At 45.0% G+C, this 22,024-nt stretch overlaps 2 protein-coding genes and 1 long non-coding RNA gene across 6 annotated transcripts in view; 1 reads left to right on the top strand and 2 right to left on the bottom strand.

The window, feature by feature from the left end:
• The window catches only part of LOC129051986 (uncharacterized), an 80,883-nt gene extending 69,925 nt beyond the window's left edge, over positions 1–10,958 (bottom strand). Inside the window, exons 1-2 of the long non-coding RNA XR_008516607.2 lie at positions 10,233–10,958; positions 8,875–8,961 (exon numbers count right to left, since the gene is read on the bottom strand). This is a non-coding gene — a long non-coding RNA (uncharacterized LOC129051986). The remainder of the gene's footprint in view (positions 1–8,874; positions 8,962–10,232) is intronic.
• The window catches only part of LOC103888610 (CEA cell adhesion molecule 6), a 913,736-nt gene that overhangs the window by 205,837 nt on the left and 685,875 nt on the right, over positions 1–22,024 (bottom strand). The gene's annotated exons all lie outside the window — the stretch shown is intronic.
• CXCL17 (C-X-C motif chemokine ligand 17) overlaps positions 1–22,024 on the top strand; it is a 33,400-nt gene that overhangs the window by 4,185 nt on the left and 7,191 nt on the right. For 2 of the 4 annotated variants that reach the window (XM_002829299.4, XM_063720128.1), the window contains exons 2-3: positions 12,631–12,764; positions 14,482–14,736. In XM_002829299.4, the coding sequence (XP_002829345.2) occupies positions 14,658–14,736 (79 nt within the window). In that variant the 5' untranslated portion in view covers positions 12,631–12,764; positions 14,482–14,657. Of the gene's footprint in view, positions 1–12,630; positions 12,765–14,429; positions 14,737–22,024 lie in introns of all 4 variants that reach the window. The other 2 variants (XM_063720126.1, XM_063720127.1) reach the window with 1 other exon arrangement.

The following is a 22,024-nucleotide window of genomic DNA, read 5'->3' as shown; positions in this document are numbered from 1 at the left end:
CAGCAAGACTCCTTCCCAAAAACAAAAACAAAAAAAGGATAGTACCAAGACAAAAATAATGACCTGGGCCACAAGAAGGGATTCTTTTAGCACATAAATGCTTTCTTTTAACAAGATGAACATTTTCCTTTGGCAAGATGAATGCTAATTTGCAAGGCACCCCTGAAGCCTGTTTCTAGGCTTGGGTTTCACATTCCTAGACCCCAAGGACAATAATTGTGACAGAAGCCACACCCACTCTGCATATTCCTGCTGTTGGGTAAAGGTATTTTCACAGAATGTTATGCATGAGTTACTCCTTCCCAATCCTTCCACTCCTGGAAGTTAAGCCTCCCCCTTCACCAGCTTCATCTCCAGCTGGCCTCCCAGGACTCTGACTGGAAAATACCTCCCCACTCTGGATGCCCCAGGTGGCACCTTTGTCTATTCCCATAATTATAATAGCTCACACTGATGCAGCACTCACTATCCGCCAGGCACTATCCCAAGGGGTTTCCATGTAGCTCCAGTCCTCTCAAAGAATCCTGAGTGTCACCATCCCCATTTTTACAGATTAAAAATACCGAGGCAGGGGCCAGGCATGGTGGCTCACGCCTGTAATCCCAGCATTTTGGGAGGCCGAGGCAGGCGGATCACGAGGTAAGGAGATCAAGACCATCCTGGCCAATACAGTGAAACCCCATCTCTACTAAAAATACAAAAAAAAATTAGCCGGGCATGGTGGCGGGCACCTGTAGTCCCAGCTACTCTGGAGGCTGAGGCAGGAGAATGGCATGAACCCGGGAGGCGGAGCTTGCAGTGAGCCGAGATCATGCCACTGCACTCCAGCCTGGGCAACAGAGTGAGGCTCCGTCTCAAAAAAAAAAAAAAAAACTGAAGCAGAGAAGTTTAGTAATGTACCAAGTGTCACTCAAATCCATAATTTAACCTCATCCTCCTCCCCATCTGGGCAGAGGACACCCTAAGATTTCCAAGGTCTCCTGAATGACATCCACCTTTCAGAATGATTTTTGTCCCCTCTACTCTCAGGATTTGACAAACAGCCAGCATTTTGTTTTCTGTCTTAAACCCTTCACTTATGTACCTGCTCCCTAACACCACACTCACAACTGCACAGCCTGGAATAAAAGCTGGCTTTTATGGACTTCAATCTCTTTTGGCAAAAAGGAAGGCCAGGTTCCCAGTTCTCATAAAAAGTAATTTTTTTTTTTTTTTTGAGATGGAGTCTTGCTCTGTCACCCAAGCTGGAGTGCAGTGGCACAGTCTTGGCTCACTGCAACCTCCACCTCCCAGGTTCAAGCGATTCTCCTGCCTCAGCCTCCTGAGTAGCTGGGATTACAGGTGCGTGCCACCACACCCGGCTAATTTTTGTATTTTTAGTAGAGACGGGGTTTCACCATGTTGGTCAGGCTGATCTTGAACTCCTGACCTCATGATCCACCCTCCTCATCCTCCCAAGTGCTGGAATTACAGGTGTGAGCCACCGTGCCCAGGTGTAACTTTTACTGAATTGTTAACTATTTGTACAGCCATTCTCTGGCTATAAAAGTAATGCACTAGGAACAGATAGTGTGATGAGAAGGAAGCAGGAGAGGGTTAGTCTCTGGAATGATCACAAAGGGGAAAAGATTTCAAATCCAGGAACAGTCATAAAACACACCCAGAGTGTGTGGCCTTTGAGCAATGACAGCCCCACCTGCCTCTTTCCATGCCTAGTGGCCTCTGACTTCCTTCTCAGTTGCCTCTCCCAGTCTTGCTTTCTTAGGCCAATACTAATGGCCTGGGAGGTGGGGCCAGACCATAGCACATAGCACTGAGTGGTGAGGATGGAGATGCTGAAGAGGGAGAAGAATGATTGACTCATGGGGACCTGACTCACCCAGGTACACATCACCGGGACAGGGAATGGATTAGTGAAGGGCTGTTCAGGACTCATGGTTTAAGGAGTTGTACTAGGGAGTGGTACTTCCTCACTGCTGTCTCACTGACAGCAACAGAGTGGGTGTGGAAGGCATCACAGCTTTTTCCTACTTAAAAACCCAGTTCCTCCCTTCTCCCTCTTCTGGGTTACATTCCTCTGCCCTTAGGTCACTTATTTACTCAGTTGTGTTCAAAGGGAAAAAAAAAATCTCAGTTGAATTTCTTAAAGTCCCAAGCATTCAGTTCCGTTAAAGAGCATCTGTCATCTTAGTGATGACCAGGCACAAATATTTTTAAAAGGCTCTTTAGGAAATTTTGATAAGAGCCTTCACACCACCCACAAACTTTCTGGGAACCACTGAGCTATTAAAGTGATGAGGAAAGAATCTGCTATATGCTGTGCTGAGGACCTTTATGTTTGCATCTGATCTAATGGTCACAATGACCCTTTGATGCAGGTACTCTATTACCCCTCTATTACAAGATGTTGATAAACTTGTCCCTTATCTCAGAACTGGTTAAAGGTGGAACTGGTCAAAGGATTCAAACTCACATATTTCTGAATCTAAAGCTCGTGGTTCACTCCACACCATGGTACCTACCAGAAATCAAAGAAAGGAAGGATGATTGCTTCTAACAGGAATAACTATACAGGCTTCAGTGAAGAGACAGGGTCTGAAATGGGCCATAGCACAAAGAACAGCTCAGGAGGCTGAACAGGAAGGCAAGGGTATTATATAGGAAGGAGTAAAAGAATTAGAATAAGCTCAGGCATGAGAAAGTAAAATGTAGGTTAAGTCCTTCCACGTAGATCAACGGAGTAGATCGAGGCCATGCTATGGGGGCTTTAAATGGTAGCCTAAGGAGCAGGAACTTCATCCTAGATAACAGCAAACACTGGAAAGCTTTGAGAAGGTCACAAACATAACAATATGGTATTTCCAGGAAGATTACTCTTGACAGTATTATTAGGCAAGATAACTTAGAGAAGTGGTTTTCAGCTTTGGCAACTCAGTAGAATTACCTGGAAGCTTTCTTTTCCTTTCTTTACTTTCATCTGAAATAATTTCAGACTTTCAAAAAACTTCTACAAATAGTCAGGGTCTTCACATACTTTTCACTAAGCCTCCCCAAATGTTAACATTTTAGATAACCACAGTATAATCATCAAAATCAATAAATGATCACTGATACTGTACAATGAATGAATCTGTAGACCTTATTCAAATCCCCCTTATCTTCCCACTAATGTTCTTTTTCTGGACCAGGATCCAATCTAGGATCAGACATTGCATCTCATTGCTCTGTCCTCCCAGTCTCCTTTAATCTGGGACAGTTCCTCAGAATTTCTCTTGCCTAGATTACCTTAACATTTTCGAAGAGTATTGGTGAGTTATTTTGTATAATGACCCTCGGTTTGGGCTTTTCTAGTTGTTTCTCATGATGAAACTAAAGTTATATACAGTAGGCAAGAATACTACAGAGGTGATGCTGCGCCTTCTCCATCCATCATATTATGATGCCCTAAGATGTCAATATCTCTGATTACTGGAGATGTTAACTTTGAGCACTGGGCTACAGTTCCCCCACTGTAAAATGACCATTTTCCTTGGAAGCATTCATAAACAACTAGTGCGTGGGCCACATCATGCATCAATCAAATCACACTCTCTTGGGGGAAGGCACAAGCATTGGTAGGTTTTAAATGCCCTACAAGTGACTCTAATCAGTATCCAAGGTTGGAAACCCACAGCTTAGACAGTGAAGATTACAATCCTGGAAATCTGCTAGGAAGCCGTCCTTGGGCTTCACTTTTTAAAAGAACATCCAGTTCCAGGCACAATAAATATATCTGAACATTGGCATGGACCCTTTATAGGAAAATGGGAAGGTTAAAAAGCCCCTGATTGGCTGGCGCAGTGGCTCATGCCTGTAATCCCAGCACTTTGGGAGGCTGAGGTGGGTGGATCATGAGGCCAGGAGATCAAGACCATCCTGGCTAACACAGTGAAACCCCGTCTCTACTAAAAATACAAAAAATTAGCCAGGCATGGTGGCGGGCGCCTGTAGTCCCAACTACTCAGGAGGCTGAGGCAGAAGAATGGCATGAACCCGGGAGGCGAAGCTTGCAGTGAGCCAAGATCGTGCCACTGCACTCCAGCCTGGGCGACAGAGCGAGACTACATCTCAAAAAAAAAAAAAGCCCCTGATTGGGAAAGTGATGGCTGAGTAGGCTGCTGTCCAATAAAAAGAGAAGGCAGGACCCCAAGTAAAGGGTCCAGCCCTACTGGTCCATTTTCTCTCCAGACTTCAGAGAAACCTTTGCTCCAGTGAAAGTACATACTATATAATTTTACTATCCTAATCCTGACTGACATGATCTCCTAATTGCCACAGACAGGGAGGGACTTATGAGTGATGTGATATAAATATATGACCTCACATGCAAAGATGTACACTTCCAGATATGATTGAAAGAACAATTCAGAGAATACAGGTTAGAGGTACATTAACTCCCCTAAACCACCCTGTCCTCCCCACTTGTTTTTTTTTCTTGGTCTATCACCCAGGCCAGAGTGCAATAGCGTGATCATAGTTCACTGCAGCTTTGAGTTCCTGGGTTCAAACGATCCTCACACCTCGACCTCCAGAGTAGCTGGGACTACAGGCACACACCACCACACCCAGCTAATTTTTTATCTTTTTGTAGAGATGGGGTCTCGCTATGTTGCCCACACTCCCACTTGGTCTTTTGTCCCCCATCTCTTCTGAAGTAAGAGAGTAAAGACTGTTGTAATTTTAATGAAACAGGAAAGTGTGTACACATCTCCCGTAACCAGGCTATTTAAGCAATAAGATATTGGGTTCAACTTCCTCAGTTATTATCTTGGCATTTCCATAAAGAGATATCATCAATCTCTCCCTTAGAGGGACCACTGATATCGTGCAAAAGGAAACACCAATTTAACCAAAACCCAGAGGCAGGAAGGACCCTGACAAGAGCAATCCGTAAGGTATTCACATGCCTGCCAGGGTCTGGTGCAGCTGGTGCAGGAGGAACTGCTGCTGGGACTAGCTGAAAAAAAGAGACGGCAGCTCTAACACTCAGGGGGTAGTAAGAAAAGAATTCACTCAATTAACCTTCAATTCGCACACAGCCAATACCCTTCCAGCCTCCCTATGGGGTCTCACTGAGAGGGCTGGCACGTAATTACATGCCCATACATGGGTAAAATAATTTATAGAAGCGAGGGATCGACTGGGTCAGGAATGGCTGGGAAAGGTTTCATGGAACAGATGGCATTCAGGTGAGGTCCTGAATGGTTCAACCTTAGGAAAGCAGAAACAAGGAGAAACACACCAAGGAAACCAGGTGGCAGGCACCACTGTAGATGCTAGCTTTGAAGAGGGTCTCAGGAATGAGAGTGGGTTTGCAGATGTTGTTTTACTTTTTTTTTTAATTTTTACATTTGGGGGTACATAGTAGGTATATATATTTATGAGGCACAGATGTTTTTTTATTTACTCCTCTCAACCACCATGTGGGGTTATTTCACAGGAGGATGCTGATCCTCAAAAAGGTGAAGTAACTTGCCAAGGTTGTTGGTGGATGTGGGATTAGAAACTCAGTGAGTCTAACACCAGAGCCCATGCCACCACCACTACCACTGAGAGAGACCAGAATGGAGTATGTATAAGGAACAGGAAGGAGCAGGGAGAGCTAGAGCAGAAAGAGATGGTTTAAAAAGGGAAGTGGCCAGGCGCGGTGGGCTCACGCCTGTAATCCCAGCACTTTTGAGGCTGAGGCGGACGGATCACGAGGTCAGGAGATCGAGACCATCACCATACTGGCTAACACAGTGAAACCCTGTCTCTACTAAAAATACAAAAAATTAGCCAGGCATGGTGGCAGGCACCTGTAGTCCCAGCTACTAGGGAGGCTGAGGCAGGAGAATGGCGTGAACCCAAGAGGCGGAGCTTGCAGTGAGCCGAGATGGTGCCACTGCACTCCAGCCTGGGCGACAGAGCAAGACTCCGTCTCAAAAACAAAAACAAAAACAAAAAAAAACCTGGGAAGTTAGGATTAAGGGCATGAATGAGGCTAAAGGTAAACTTTATTTTCCTTTTTTTCTCCTGTGAAGTAACAGAATTTGAGGTGAGTGTGAAGTAATTGCATTTTAGAACTGGAAGTGCCATGTGCGGTGGCTCATGCCTGTAATCCCAACATTTTGGGAGGCTGAAGCAGGAGGATGGTTTGAGCCCAGGAGTTCCAGACCAGCCTGGGCAACATGGTGAGACCTCATCTCTATAAAAAATTTAAAAAATTAGCCGGGCACGGTGACACATGCCTGTGGTCCCAGCTACTTGAGAGCCTGAGGCAGGAGGATTCCCTTGAACCCAGGAGGTCCAGGCTGCATTAAGCTATGATCCTGTCACTGCATTCCATCCAGCCTGGGTGACAGAATGAGACTCTGTCTCAAAAAACTCCAAAAATGAATACAAAATAAAAAAGATCTGGTAGAAATGCTTCACAAACTTTAATGTGCTCACAGATCACCCAAAGATCTTGTTTAAATGCAGATTCTGATTCTTCTGGTGGGGCCTGAGAGTCTGCATTTCTTTTTTTTATGATTGACATTTTCACAAGATTCTGCATTTCTAAGGAGCATTTGGACGATGTCATTGCTGCTGGTTGGTGGACCACACTTTGAGTAGCAAGGCTTGAGTATCATTTAGAGATTAATTCTCACTGCATCTGATTTATGGATGAGGAGAGACTGAGGTGCAGAGAAGGAATAGAACTTGCCCTCCATAGCCATGCCCTCACTGCATGAGTTTTTGCGTTTAAACCCAGGGTTTCAGCCTCTTTGGCCCACATCCAAGCAGAGGTCTTAGGAAACACCAGTGAGGCAGTGCTGCCACCTTGTGACCATCATCAGTAAATGCACTTAAACCTTGTCACCAGTAAAGGAAGTGGGAGGGCTGGCAAGAGCAAAGGGTAGCAGGCAAAGTCCAGGTCACAAAGGAGATAAAATCACAATTGCCCACAAAGACAGGAAGTAACTGTCAGAGAGCTCAGCCTGCATCATAGGGCCGTGTCTCATTGCAAAGGACAGTTTGTATAATACCTAATATGTGGTATCAGTGGGAAACCTGGTTTCAAGCCAAGCTCTGCCCTTGTAACCTTAGAAATCACTCTAACAGGTATTTTCAGACACCCAGCTCAGGCCTGAACTCCATCAGTAAACTTGCAATTTCCCAAGGAAACTTACTTTACTGTGACAGTTCTTTTCCATCCTGAGCCAAAATGTGTCTGATACACACTCACCAATTCTCGTCCTACTCTCTGTAGGCTGAAATAAGTCTAACTTCACACCCCTTACCATCCTCAATCTTCAGGAAAGGTAGAACGGACTAATGGTCTTTTAAAGACATACCTCACCAAGCTCAGTCTCCAACTTAAAAAGGACTGGACAGTACTTCTACCTCTTGCGCTTCTCAGAATTAGAGCCTGTCCTCGAGATGCTACAGGGTACAGTCCATTTGAACTTTTCTATGGACGCACTTTCTTGCTCGGCCCCAACCTTGTCCCAGACACCAGCCCTCTAGGCGACTATCTTCCAGGCCTCCAGCAGGCTAGACAGGAAATTCCCCAGGCTGCTAATCTTCTCTTGCCTACTCCAGATTCCCAGCCATATGAAGACACCCTAGCTGGACAATCCGTTCTTGTTAAGAATCTGACCCCTCAAACTCTACAGCCTCAATGGACTGGACCCTACTTAGTCATCTCTAGTACCCAACTGCCGTCTGCCTGCAGGATCCTCCCCATTGGGTTCACCGTTCCAGAATAAAGCTGTGTCCATCGAACAGCCAGCCTAATCTCTCCTCTTCCTCCTGGAAGTCGCAAGTACTCTCCCCTACTTCCCTTAAACTCACTCGTATTTCTGAAGAACAGTAATAACCCTCATGAGCCTAATACGTCCCTTCATTCTATTAGGTCTGTTCATCCTTACCCTACTTTTTGCAACAGGGCTTTATGCAGTCACCCCCACTACTTGGACTGTGCCCCAAAAACTTGTCATCCCCACTATCTTCTGTCTAGTCATACTCCTATTCACTGTTCTCAACTACTCATAAATGCCCTGCTCTTGTTTACACTGCTGGTTTACACTCTTTCTCCAAACCATCACAGCGGATATCTCCTGGTGCTATCCCCAAACTGTCACTCTTAACTCCCTCTTAGAGTGGATAGATGATCTTTGTTGGCAGGGCACCCTCCAATACTTCCACCCTGATGAAGTTCTATTCTTTACTTTTATACTCACTCTTATTCTCATTCCCATTTTTATGCCACCCTCTACCTCTCCCCAGCTATCTCCACCACACTATCAACCTTACCCATTCTCTCCTAGCCGCTTCTAATCCCTCCTTAGTGAACAACTGCTGGCTTTGCATTTCCCTTTCTTCCCGTGCCTACACAGCTGTCCCCGCCTTACATACAGACTAAACAACAACTCCTGTCTCCCTACACCTCCGAACTTCCTTTAACAGCCCTTACCTTAACCCTCCTGAAGAAATTCTTTACTTTCTAGACAGGTCCAGCAAGACCTCCCCAGACATTTCACATCAGCAAGCTGCCGCCCTTCTCCACACTTACTTAAAAAACCTTTCTCCCTTATATCAACTCTACTCCCCCCATATTTGGACACCTCACAACACAAACTGCTATTCCTGTGGCCACTCCTTTATGTATCTCTTGGCAAAGACCCACTGGAATTCCCCTAGGTAACCTTTCACCTTCTCCGTGTTCCTTCACTCTTCATCTCCAAAGCCCAACTACACATACCACTGAAACAATTGGGGCCTCCCAGCTCCGTATTACAAACAAGCCCTCTATCAATACTGGCAAACTTAAAAACATTAGCAGTTATTATTGCCTAGGAAGATACTCACCCCGTATTTCACTCCATCTTTGGCTACCTTCCCCTTGCTCATCAGACTCTCCTCCCAGGCCCTCTTCTTGTTTGCTTATACCCAGCCCTGTAAATAACAGTGAAAGGTTGCTCATAGACACTCAACGTTTTCTCATACACCATGAAAATCGAACCTCCCCCTCTATGCAGTTACCCCATCAGTCCCCATTACAACCTCTGACGGCTGCCGCCCTAGCTGGATCCCTAGGAGTCTGAGTACAAGACACCTCTTTTAGCATTCCTTCTCATCTTTTTACTTTGCATTTCCAGTTTTGCCTTGCACAAGGTCTCTTCTTCCTCTGTGGATCCTCTGCCTACATGTGTCTACCTGCTAATTGGACAGGCACATGCACACTAGTTTACTCCCAAAATTCAATTTGCGAATGGGACTGAAAAGCTTCCTGTTCTCCTCATGACACCGACACGACAAAAAAAAAAAGTTATTCGACTAATTCCCTTACTTGTCGGTTTAGGACTTTCTGCCTCCGCTATTGTGCTCAGAACTGGAATAGCAGGCATTTCAGCCTCTGTCACGACCTTCCATAGCCTCTCTAATGACTTCTCTGCTAGCATCACAGACATATCACAAACTCTATGAGTCCTTCAGGCCCAGGTTGACTCTTTAGCTGCAGTTGTCCTCCAAAACCACCGAGGCCTTGACTTACTCACTGCTGAAAAAGGAGGACTCTCTATATTTTTAAATGAAGAGTGTTGCTTTTACCTAAATCAATCTGGCCTAGTATATGACAACATAAAAAAACTCAAGGATATAGCCCAAAAACTCGCCAACCAAGCAAGTAATTATGTTGAACCCCCTTGGGCACTCTCTAGTTGGACATCCTGGGTCCTCCCAATTCTTAGTCCTCTGGTACCTCTTTTTCTCCTTCTCTTATTCGGGCCTTGTGTCTTCCATTTGGTTTCTCAATTCATACAAAATCACACTTAGACCATCACTAATCATTCTATATGACAAATGCTACTTTTAACAACCCCACAGTACCATCCTCTGCCCCAAGATCTCCCCACAGCCTAAACTCCTATTCCATGTAACCCATTATAAAATTTTCTTTAAGGTGTCCACGCAGCCCCTAATCCTGCTCGAAGCAGCCCTGAGAAACATGGCCCATTATCTCTTCATACCACCCCAAAAACAATTTTTTCGCCACCCCAACACTTCAACACTATTTTGTTTTATTTTTCTTATTAATATAAGAAGACAGGAATGTCAGGCCTCTGAGCCCAAGCCTGCATGTATACATCCAGATGGCCTGAGGCAACCGAAAAGTACAAAAGAAGGGAAACAGCCAACTCCTGTCTTAACCGATTGACCAAACTTACGACATTCTATCATGACTTGATCCTGCCCTGTCCCAATTGATCTATCGATCAACCTCGTGACATTCTTCTTCTGGACAATGAGTCTTATGATCTCCCCACCAAGCCTGCAAGAGAAAAACCCCCTTTAACTGTAACTTCCCACTGCTTACCCTAGTCCTATAAAACTGCCCCATCCCTAACTCCCTTCACTGACTCTCTTTTCGGACTCAGCCCGCCTGCACCAGGTGATTAAAAGCTTTATTGCTCACACAAAGCCTGTTTGGTGGTCTCTTCACATGGATGCATGTGACACTAATATTTTTTCTTTTCCTTTTTTTTTTTTTTTTTTTTGAGATGGAGTCTGAGTCTGTCGCCCAGGATGGAGTGCAGTGGCACAATCTTGGCTCACTGCAAACTCCTGCTCCTGGGTTCAAGGGATTTTCCTGCCTCAGCCTCCTGAATAGCTGCAATTACAGGCGCCCGCCACTGCACCCGGCTAATTTTTGTATTTTTAGTAGAGATGGGGTTTCGCCATGTTGGCCAGGTTGGTCTCAAACTCCCAACCTCAGGTGATCTGCCTGCCTCAGCCTCCCAAAGTGTTGAGATTACAGGCATGAGCCAACGCACCCAGCCAAGTCTAACACTTTTTCATACAACCGACCTTCAAATATTGGTAAACAACCTTGGCCGGGCACAGTGGCTCACGCCTGTAATCCCAGCACTTTGGGAGGCCAAGGTGGGCAGATCACCTGAGGTCGGGAGTTCGAGATCAGCCTGACCAACATGGAGAAACCCCGTCTCTACTAAAAATACAAAAAAAAATAGCCAGGCATGGTGGCGCATGCCTGTAATCCTAGCTACTCGGGAGGCTGAGGCAGGAGAATTGCTTGAACCTGGGAGGCAGAGGTTGCGGTGAGCCAAGATTGGTGCCATTGCACTCCAGCCTAGGCAACAAGAACGAAACTTCGTCTCAAAAATAAAAATAAAAATAAAAAAATAAAAAAAAACCTCTATGTGCCACCTACCCCATCTTCCCTCGGCCGTCTCCCACTTAGGGTCACCTGAAGCCCCACACCCTCTGCTCACTTTCCCACGGGCAAGTGAAGTGCAGCAACCACAGCCGACACTCTGAATCCTAGGGGTGCTCCCCAGAGCAGCAGAGCCACAGGAACCCCATCCCCGTCCTGGCACCTCACCCCTATCTAGAAGCTGAACGCTGTATCAGCTGATCTGGGGACGCTGACTTTTCCTGCTTCTGCTGCTGCTTAGTCATCCTACACCTGTGCAGATGTCTACTTTTTATTCAGTTTTATTTTGTAAGAAATATTTATCGTAGCCTGCTGTGTACTGTCACTGGAGAGACAAAGGTGAATCACACCTGGTCCCTGCCTCACAGAGCTCCAGGCTATGGATGGAACCCACTCAAAGTCAGACCATTACCATTCAGTGAGAAACACCGTGACAGACATCAGAAAAGGGTTTTCTTTAAAAAAAAAAAAAAAAAAAAAAACTTTATAGAGATAGGGTCTCACCATGTTGCCCACACTGGTCTCAAACTCCTGGGCCCAAGCCATCCTCCCACCTCAGCTTCCCAAAGTGCTGGGATTACAGGCACCAATCCAACACAGGCTTTTTGACGCATCTCACTAATCCCCTGTGAAAAATCTTCCACTCTTGGTTTCCTGGGATCAGTTTTCTTCATTTCAAGCTCAAAGTGAAAAAGAGAATGCAAATATCCCTGATGGTCCTCTGTGCGGTCACAGCTGGACCCGGCATGTCCTCCTGGCTAATCCAGGGTGCTCAGGGCTCCCACTTCACTCTGAACGTCCTCTCTCCTATCGGAGCTCACCACGTCTGCACCTGCAGCAGCCAGGTAGCGCATACTAATAGAAAATCCAGCAAGTCAGAAAACTTGATTTACTCCTGTAACTTTGAGGCTACTGACTGTGTTGTTGAACTACTCCTATAACTTCGCTGCACTTTAATTTCCATGTCTGTAAAGTGGGACAGGTGGATTCGGTCACTGTAGGTGCAGCTGTATAGTGAGAGCTCCTCAGAGACAGCAGCACATCTGATCTCAGCATCCACTATCTAGCAAATACCAGGCACACACTAGGCGCTCAAAGTCTCACTGAATGTGTGTGTGAATAAATGACTCTATGAGAGCCATGTGGATCATGGACAAAGTCAACAAATATTTTTGAATGTCTACCAAGTACACTGTAGAATAGGGAAATAAGTAACCCAGGCAGGGCGGTGTTTTCTCCCAAATTCCCCTTACCTCCTTCCTGGGGGAGGGAGGGCCTCTGTACATCAGAGAGACTCTTGACACAAATAATGTTCTTGAGATGCGTCATAAGAAGTTGTCATATTAACAAGAAAAAAGTCCATTTGTCTTGGGGGTGTTTTATATTAATAGACCTAACAGACCAGAAGCCCCCTCCAATGGGACACAGGATGCAACACCCACCCTAAGTTCATGGAGGGGAAACCAGATGGACAGGGAGCAGGACCTGGAAGAACAGAGGGATAAAGAGACTGAGGCACCTGGAGGTAGGTCTGAAGAGGAGCTCCAGGCCCCTGCGGTGGCCTCGGTGTGGACTGATGCAGAACTCAGCAGCATAAGTAAAGTGGCCGCACCAGGCTCCATTTGTACATGGGATGGTTTTTCAGTAAGATTTTCTTTCTGCTAATGGGCTACATTTTCACACACTTTCTAATACATCAGGCCCAGTTAATGGGGTACAAAACCATCATTCCATTCAACAGTCATTTATAGAATACTCCCAAAGTGCCAGGCCCTGTGTAAGTTCAGGCAATACAAAAATGAACACAAACAGCTCCTGTCCTCTAAAATCCCCATGCAATGAGCTCCAGGGGGCACCTCTCCTACAACACGCCCCTGCTCTGCACGGCCCTCCTCTCTGCCCTCCACCAACCCAAATCCTCCCCGAACTCCAGCTCAAGTTCCACCCGACCAAGTCCCTCTCAGTTCCCCTGCACTCCTGCCACTTTGAGAGATGACTGCACTCATATCTCTAGGCTTTATGAAATGGATGTCATCTCCCTGGTTTTAGAATTTTCCAGAAAGAAGCCACATCTGTGATTTGCATCAGAACAAGCTTAGGCCCACCCTGAGCCTTCAACTTGGACACAGGCTCAGTCCTAGCAGTCCCTGGCCCCTGCAGTGCTTTATAAACACTGCAGTAGCAAAGTCCACAATCAACTCTGTGACAAGTCAACAGGCCGAGATAATTTGAAAACGTGGAGAAAAAAGAATGGTCAAACAAAATCAAAGGGCTTTGACTCATGCCTTTCCTCTTTCCTTCTCTCAGGGAAACAAAGTCACACCCCCTGCTTTCACCCCTGCCTGGAGGCTTCCAAAAAAAGGGCTCCCTTGTTAGCCTTCCCTTCAGCCCCCATGAATATCACCCAGCATTCAAGCCCAGCCTCTCCTCTCCCTTTGAGCACATTTCCTAAAGTCTCAAAGAAATGTCAAGTTTAGTGAGTGCTGATATTCTATGCCCCTAATGTTTACTTCAAGTATTATTACCTTTCTTCTTTTGCCCGGGGCCATTTCCAAACAAGGGCTGGAGCCAGGCGCCCCAGCAGCTGGGCAAACACACTTCAGGGCTCCTTCCCTCCTGCGGCTCCTGTTTCTCAAACCCTCTGGGACCTGCAGCTCTGGGGGTCTCTTCCCCCAACCCAGTTCCCTCCCCTTTAGACCAGAACAACTAAGCCATGGCCACCTTCCCGATGGACACACAAGGAGGCCTGGTGTCACCCACTGCTCCAGGGGCGGTGTTCTGGGCAGGGGAGCTGCCTCTTGTCCTGGATCCTGCTCTGCTGCCATCTTATGTGGCTGCAGAATTGGAGGGAATTGTGAACAGCGAGAGGACAGGGCAACTTCCCTGGCAACAACGCTACTATTGCCGATATTTTGCAAAGGATGGGAGCAGGAGCACAGAGGGAAACAGACCTTGTCAAAGTCTCTTCTACCAACACTTAGTACTCACTTTCCTGCCAAATATTCAGATAGAGAGGGTCATTGAAAGGTATAAGGAAATCCAAGCGAGAAAAAAAGATTTGAGGAAGAAATCATGAGGCATTGGGGTGTGAGGAGGCGGGAAAGAGTACAGGAGAGAACTGGCACGGCTGCCAAGTTATCAGTCACCTTCTTATGTTCTTAAGAATGCTGAATTTCTTTTGTTTGACCAGTTTCACCTCCCAGATTCCCATAAAGCACATGATCTAATCTGTTACCTAACAGCAAGACAGCGTCACCTCACCTGTTGTCGCCCTTGAATGGGAACGCTGGCCTGGGACTAAAGCGTAGACCGCCAGGCTGAGTACCCTGACCTGAGTCATCCCCAGGGATCAGGAGCCTCCAACAGGGAACCTTCCATTATACTCTTCAAGCAACTTACAGCTGCACCGACAGTTGCAATGAAAGTTCTAATCTCTTCCCTCCTCCTGTTGCTGCCACTAATGCTGATGTCCATGGTCTCTAGCAGCCTGAATCCAGGTAAACAAGACTGTCTATGAAGGGGAAAACGGGGGGAGGAAACGTGGCAAAACAAGCCACAGACACATCAAAATGCAGCTTCTCTTAGCTATGGGGGATTGGGGCAAGTGAGCCTTTCTCAATGCCAGTTTCCTCCGTTACAAAAAACGGCAAACTGTACTTACACCCAAACGATGTTGAGAGAGTTAAATGAGATATTGTATGTGAAAATATCTGCAACTGGCCGGGTGCGGTGGCTCACGCCTGTAATCTCAGCACTTTGGGAGGCCGAGGCAGGGCGGATTACAAGGTCAGGAGATCGAGACCATCCTGGCTAACACGGTGAAACCCCATCTCTACTAAAAATACAAAAAATTAGCCAGACCTGGTGGCACGCATCTGTAGTCCCAGCTACTCAGGAGGCTGAGGCCAGAGAATTGCTGGAACCTGGGAGGCGGAGGCTGCAGTGAGCCGAGATGGCACCATTGTACTCCAGCGCCTGGGTGACAGAGTGAGACTCCATCTCAAAAAAAAAAAAAAGGAAAGAAAGAAAAGAAAATATCTGCAATTGTAGCTGATCCCCCTCACACACACACGTATGTATGTATGTATATACTAGCTCAACAAAGATTTGCTCCCATGCCTTCTCCCCCAACACTTTTCCAAAAGAGTAACATAATTCTCATGGCTAAACTTAATGATGGTGGTGGGAGGGTGTTGAAGGCAATGGTACCTTTATAGAAGATCAGGAAGTCCTTGCTTCTATTCTTTACAGTGCACCGGAATGCCACCAACATGTCTTAATGCTATTTACTGGTAACGTAATAAACTAGAAAAAGCCTGTCACCAGGTAGTGTCCATATTTGAAGCTTTATCCATAGCAAGCCCTGCTGTAACAGCTCACATTCTGGGAAGCCGACCTTAGCTTAGGGGTTCCAAATCTGCTCCAGCTTTCACTATAAAGTGGCCCAGCCCTTCACAGAGCAACCACGCAGAAGAGACCCGATCCCCAAGTATATTTCCGCTTGTGAGCACCATCTCCCCAAAGGCCACTTTGAGGTGAAATGGCTATGTTACATACGCAGCATCAACTTGGTTCTAAAATCAGGAGGCATTCTCCCTTCTCCACCCCAATTTCCAACATCCCCTCCTTTGTAGAGAGAGTGCTCTGGAAGCTGTTAAGCCCCATAGCCCTAGGGCCTAGACCACTATTCTGAAAGGGAAGACTTTTCCATCACTATGACAGACACCCAGGCTAGAGTCCTCTGCCTGGATTCAAAGCTCTAGCCCCAACCTGCCTTTCCAGTGTACCTCCCTCTACTCACTAAAAAATACTATTTCTCCACCCAAACTAACCTGTTTCCCCTTCCCTGAACAGGTATTGTGTTTCTCCACCAGCTCAACTTTGCTCACACACCCAGCTCAAAACCACCTTCCCACAGCTTCCTTCAGTTCCTCCCACAGCCAGACATGTGGTCTGCCTCCCGAGAGCTGGCTTAGCCCTGCTGGACACTCTCTTCTTGCACTTATCATCTGCTGCCTTATATTCAGGGCCTTCATGTGCCTTTCCTGCCTCCACCCCGTCCTTCTAGGCAGCAAACTACTTGGTGACACAGACTGGTGCACTGTTTCCATATCCCTCACGCTATCCAACTCAATACTCAGCAAACATTAGCTAACTGCAAGAATGCATCCTCAGGTTGCTAAATCGAACCAGGGCTTCATAGCAGCTCTACTGACATTTGGGCTGAACAGTTCCTTGCGGTGGGGGCTGTTCTGTATATTGTGAGATGTTTAGCAGCATCCGTGTGGCCTCTCTCCACTACATGCCAATAGCAGCCTCCCCTCTCCCTCATCCAAACCCCTGTTATGGAAGCCAAAAATATCTCCAGACATCGCCAAATGTCCCCGGAGGGGGAACCACCCTTGGTCAACAACCACTGCTCTAAACCAATAGTTCTCTGCATGGCCACACTTTTAGACTCACCTAGACCTTTACACTCAGCTTGGAAGTCAGGGGGACCTAGATCCTGGCTCTGCCAGACACTTTGCAACCCTAGACAAGTCGCCTCACTTTTTTGAGTTTCAGTTTTATCATCTTAAAATGAAGAAAATACCACTTGTCACACACACTTGTGAAGATTAAATGATCCGCAGCGTGACCTAGAAAGGGTTTAATAAATGGACTGAGTAAAATTTCTAAGTCGCTCCTAAAGCACGAGGGTGAGGAACTGGGGGAAGCTCCCTGCGCCACCAGGGGGCGCCATCACAAACCACGTCGGGTGGGTGGCGGCCGAGCTCAAATCTTGTTTCCCAGCCAAGCAAAGTTTTGCAATGCAGGACTGAGTCTGAGATACTTAGTGGCTAAAGGAAATAATAGCTCCTCCATCCCCAAAATAAATCTCAGAATAAAGTCTAATCTTATTTTATCTCTTAATCACATACATGCTCAATATGCTTTTCACAGGGTTAAGGGAAATAGAAATAAGTGAGAATATATGAGGTCATTAGGAAATAAATTACTTATAATAACAGATTATTCATTAATTGTAATATTATTTAATTATAAAATTACTTATAATATCAGACACATTAAGAACTCCTATATCACAAGCATTGTTCTAATCACTTCACACTTATTATCTCATTTGTCCTCATAAATCTAATGCATTTCTTACTTTTTCTTACTTTTCATTTTTCAGACTTTGAAAAATATTGTAAAAATAGAGTTCCAGTACAGCCTTCATCCAATTATTTTCAAACAATATCTTATGTAACTGTAATACAATTATCAAAACCAGATTAGCATTGATACCATAATATTAACTAATCTACAAATGTTCAAATCTTGCTAATCATCCCACTCATGTCCTTTTTCTGCTCCAGACTCCAATCTGGGATCCCACTGAATAAAATGTCAGATCTCCTAGGTCTCCTCCAACCTGGGATAGTTTCTCAGTCTTTCCCTCTCTTTCAGGACCTTGACACTTTTGAAGAGTTCTAGCCAGTTGTTTTGTAGAATGCCCCCTGAATATGGGTTTGTCTGATATTTCCGGCTACATATTTTGGGCAAGAATACTTCAGAAGTGATGTATCCTTCTCTGGACATCCCAGCAAGAGCCCCAGGATGTTGATATCTCTCATTACTGATGAGGTTCACTTTAAGCACTTGGTTCAGGTGGTGTCTGCCAGGTTTCTCTACTGTAAAGTTACTATTCATCTCATTGTAATTAATAAGTATCTTGTGGAGAGACACTTTGGAAATATGTAAATAGCCTGTTTCTTCTCATCATGCTTTTTTTTTCTTGTTATTCACCAGTTGCAGCATCATCATACTTTTAACATTAACTTTTAGAATCTATGGATGATTGTTTCCTATAAAGAATTATTACTGTGGTGTTGCCCAAATAGTGATTTTCTACTTCCATTGTTCCTTCTACATTTATTTAATCGGAATTCTGCATTAAGAAAGAGTTATTTCTTTTTCTTTCTTTCTTTTTTTTTTTTTTTTTGAGATAGAGTCTTGCTCTGTTGCCTAGGCTAGAGTGCAGTGGTGTGATCTTGGCTCACTGCCACCTCCACCTTCTGGGCTCAAGCAATCCTCCCACCTCAGCTTCCTGAGTAGCTGGGACTACAGGCACACACCATCACACCCGGCTAATTTTTGTATTTTTAGTAGAGACGGGTTTTGTCATGTTAGCCAGGCTGGTCTCTAATTCCTGGCCTCAAGTGATCCCCCTACTTCGGCCTCCCAAAGTGCTGGGATAACAGGCGTGAGCCACCATGCCTAGCCTCTTCTTCCTTATTTATTTATTTGTTCAGTTATTTATTTATATCAGCATGGACTCATGAGTATTTATGGATTGGAATCCATTACTATCATTACTTATTATGTTGCTCATATTGTCCCAAAATTGGCCATTGGGAGCTCCTTCTAGTTGGCTTCTGCGACCTTTAGACACATCTCCATCATTTTTTGAGCAGTTCCTTACTTTCTGACACCACAAGAAGCTTCGGGCTCCTCTTATGTTTTTCTGCCCCAGCCCTGGATCAGCTATTTTTCCTGGAAGCCCTAGTTCCTTTCATGGGAGAATGATATTTACAGACCATGGGCACTGACTGATAGGCCCATTGCTAGTAGGTGCTGGTGCTTCTAGGCCCTCTAGTGGTCAGAGCTGGGAAATAACACACACGCACACTAGTGTACAGTAGTCCCCACTTAATCGCAGTTTCAGCTACCCGCCAACAGTGGTCCAAAAATATTGTTATCTTGAGAAAGAGAGAAAGAGAGAGAGAGACCACATTCACATCATTTTTATTACAGTATACGTGTGTGTGTGTGTGTGTGTGTGTATACATGTATATATATATATATATATATATTTTTTTTTTTTTTTTTTTTTTGAGACGGAGTCTCTTGTCGCCCAGACTGGAGTGCAGTGGTGCGATCTCGGCTCACTGCGAGCTCTGCCTCCCGGGTTCACGCCATTCTCCTGCCTCAGCCTCCCAAGTAGCTGGGACTAAAGGCGTGCGCCACCAACGCCTGGCTAATTTTTTGTATTTTTAGTAGAGACAGGGTTTCACCGTGTTAGCCAGGATGGTCTCGATCTCCTGACCTCGTGATCCGCCTGCCTCAGCCTCCCAAAATGCTGGGATTACAGGCGTGAGCCCCCACACCTGGCCTATTACAGTATATTTTTTAAATTGTTCTATCTTATTAGTTATTGTTAATCTCTTACTGTGCCTAATTCATAAATTAGACTTTATCATAAGTGTATATGTGTAGAAAAAAATATATATATAGGGTTTGGTACTGAGACTTGAAGTATCTTGGGGGTCTTGGAATGCATCCCCTGTGGATAAGGGAGGACTACTGTACTATTATTAACCACATCTTACAAATTAGGAAAATGAGGCACAGAAAAGTTACACAACTTTGTCCAAAATCACAAAGCAAATATGTAGTGGATCTGGGAAGCGAAAATAATGACAGATGCACCACAAATCCTAAGAAGTGGAAGTAACTTCTTTACACATCCACATCAGCAGAAAGCCACAAGCCCAATATTCCAGCATAGACACTCTCTTTGGAAAATAACCAGAATTCCACAGCAATAACCACAATGATAACCATCATGTACTCAACATCCGCCTGGGCACTGGGCTCCCACAGCAGCTCACTTATTCCCAACAACTCTGCAAGGAGGATTTTACCATCCTCCTTTCACAAATCAGGGAATCAAGGATCATAGAAGCCAAGTGACTTGTCCAAGTCGACATAGTTAAGTGACAGAGCCAGTAGCTGACCCCAGGCCTATTGGATATAAAGTGCATGCTTATGCCACTGTATCACTGGTTCCCAAAACTGATTTTAGGTGGAAGGTAAATAAGCTTCTTTCTACTTTAATCTTATGTGTTTATCTTAATGCATGTTAGGAAAAAACTAAGCATACATCAAACCTGTAATTTCACAGATAATATTGCATAGGATGAGGATGTTTTGCAAAATAAATTTGTTTAGAGAAAAAGTATAAAGTGGCCAGGCACAGTGTCTCATGCCTGTAATCCTAACACTCTGGGAGGCCGAGGGGAGCGGATCACTTGAGGTTAAGAGTTCAAGACCAGCCTGACCAACATGGTAAAACCTGCCTCTACTAAAAATACAAAAATTAGCCAGGCATAGTGGCAGATGCCTGTAATCGCAGCTACTTGGGAGGCTGAGGAAGGAGAATCACTTGAACCTGGGAGGCAGAGGTTGTAATGAGCTGAGATCACAACACTGCACTCCAGCCTAGGCAACAGAGCGAGACTCCGTCTCAAAAAAATAAATAATTAATTAAATGAAAAAAACTTAAACATTAGTACAGCTCTTCTGAAAGCAATTCTTAACTTTTGACCCAGTAATTCCTCTTTGGGAACTCTCTCCCGAGAAAATAATCTAAAATTTGGAAAACAGTTACAAGAACAAAGAAATTTACCAACATCTAAAAAATAAAATTTTCTAAATATTCAGCAATGGGAAAGCAGTTAAATAATTTGGAACACATAATTATTGAGAGTATTATACATTCATTAAAAATGTGTTATGAAGATGACACAGCAACATGCCTATGAATGGAAAAAGAGAATGTGTTTACATGCTATGGTTATCACTATATTAATAAAAAGCATATGTAGGTAACAAATACGCCAAAAAACCAACGGTTGGTAAGAATAATAATTTCTCTGTTTGTACTTTCAAAATTTTCTCCAACAGTTCAATTACATTTAGACTGAAAAAAAAACTTCAGAATTAAGGAATTCAATTAAATAATCTCTGGGATTTCCTTTAAGGTCTAATATTCTGTGGTTTTTCTCTGAAACTAGGAGTAGAGGTCAGGCAAGAGTAAAAATGTTAGAAAAGTTTAGATGGCAGGGGCTATGTCTGCTTAAATTACTTTGATAACACTCAAAACAGCACATGAGAACATTGGAAAAGCAGCCCTTGGGGAAATGACGCAACCCCCTCCATCTGTGTGGCAGAAGTCTGGGAAGTAGGAGGCCTGAATTGAACCATATGATCTCTAAGGGTCCTCTCCAAACAATTTATCCATCCACGTGTTGAACAAACATTTACCAAATGCCTACCATGTGTCAGGAACCATGTAGCTGAATGACTACTGAACCAATGGTTCAGAGTCTAGTGAAGTAGAAAGATTTTATTTTAGTTTGCTAGGACTGCCATAACACAATACCACAGACTGGGTGGCATAAACAAGAGAAATTTATTCCTCACAGTTCTGCATGCTGGATATATGAAATCAGGGTGCCAGCACAGCTGGGTTCTGGCAAGGGTCCTCTTCCAGGTTGCAGACAGTGGACTTCTCCTCTTATATTCAAGAGGTGGAAAGAGAATGAAAGAGCTCTCTAGGATCCCCCCTACTTTTTTTTTTTTTTTTTTAGACAAAGTCTTGCTTTGTTGCCCACACTGGAGTGCAATGGTACGATCTCAGCTCACTGCAACCTTTGCCTCCCAGGTTCAAGCAATTCTCCTGCCTCAGCCTCCCAAGTAGCTGGGACTACAGGCGCGCCACCATGCCCTGCTCATTTTTGTATTTTTAGTAAAGACAGGGTTTCACTATGGTGGCCAGGCTGGTCTCAAACTCCTGACCTGTGATTCACCCACCTCGGCCTCCCAAATTGCTGAGATTATAGGCGTGAGCCACCGCGCCCAGCCCAAATATCCTTTTCTTATAAGGACACCAGCCAGACTGGCATAGGGCCCACCATAACAGCCTGATTTTAATCACCTCTTTAAAGGTCCTATCTC

Source organism: Pongo abelii, chromosome 20, assembly GCF_028885655.2.
Source record: "Pongo abelii isolate AG06213 chromosome 20, NHGRI_mPonAbe1-v2.0_pri, whole genome shotgun sequence".
NCBI lineage: Eukaryota > Metazoa > Chordata > Mammalia > Primates > Hominidae > Pongo > Pongo abelii.
The sequence above is the reverse complement of the archived record's forward strand: the minus strand, read 5'-3'. Positions and strand labels throughout refer to the sequence as shown.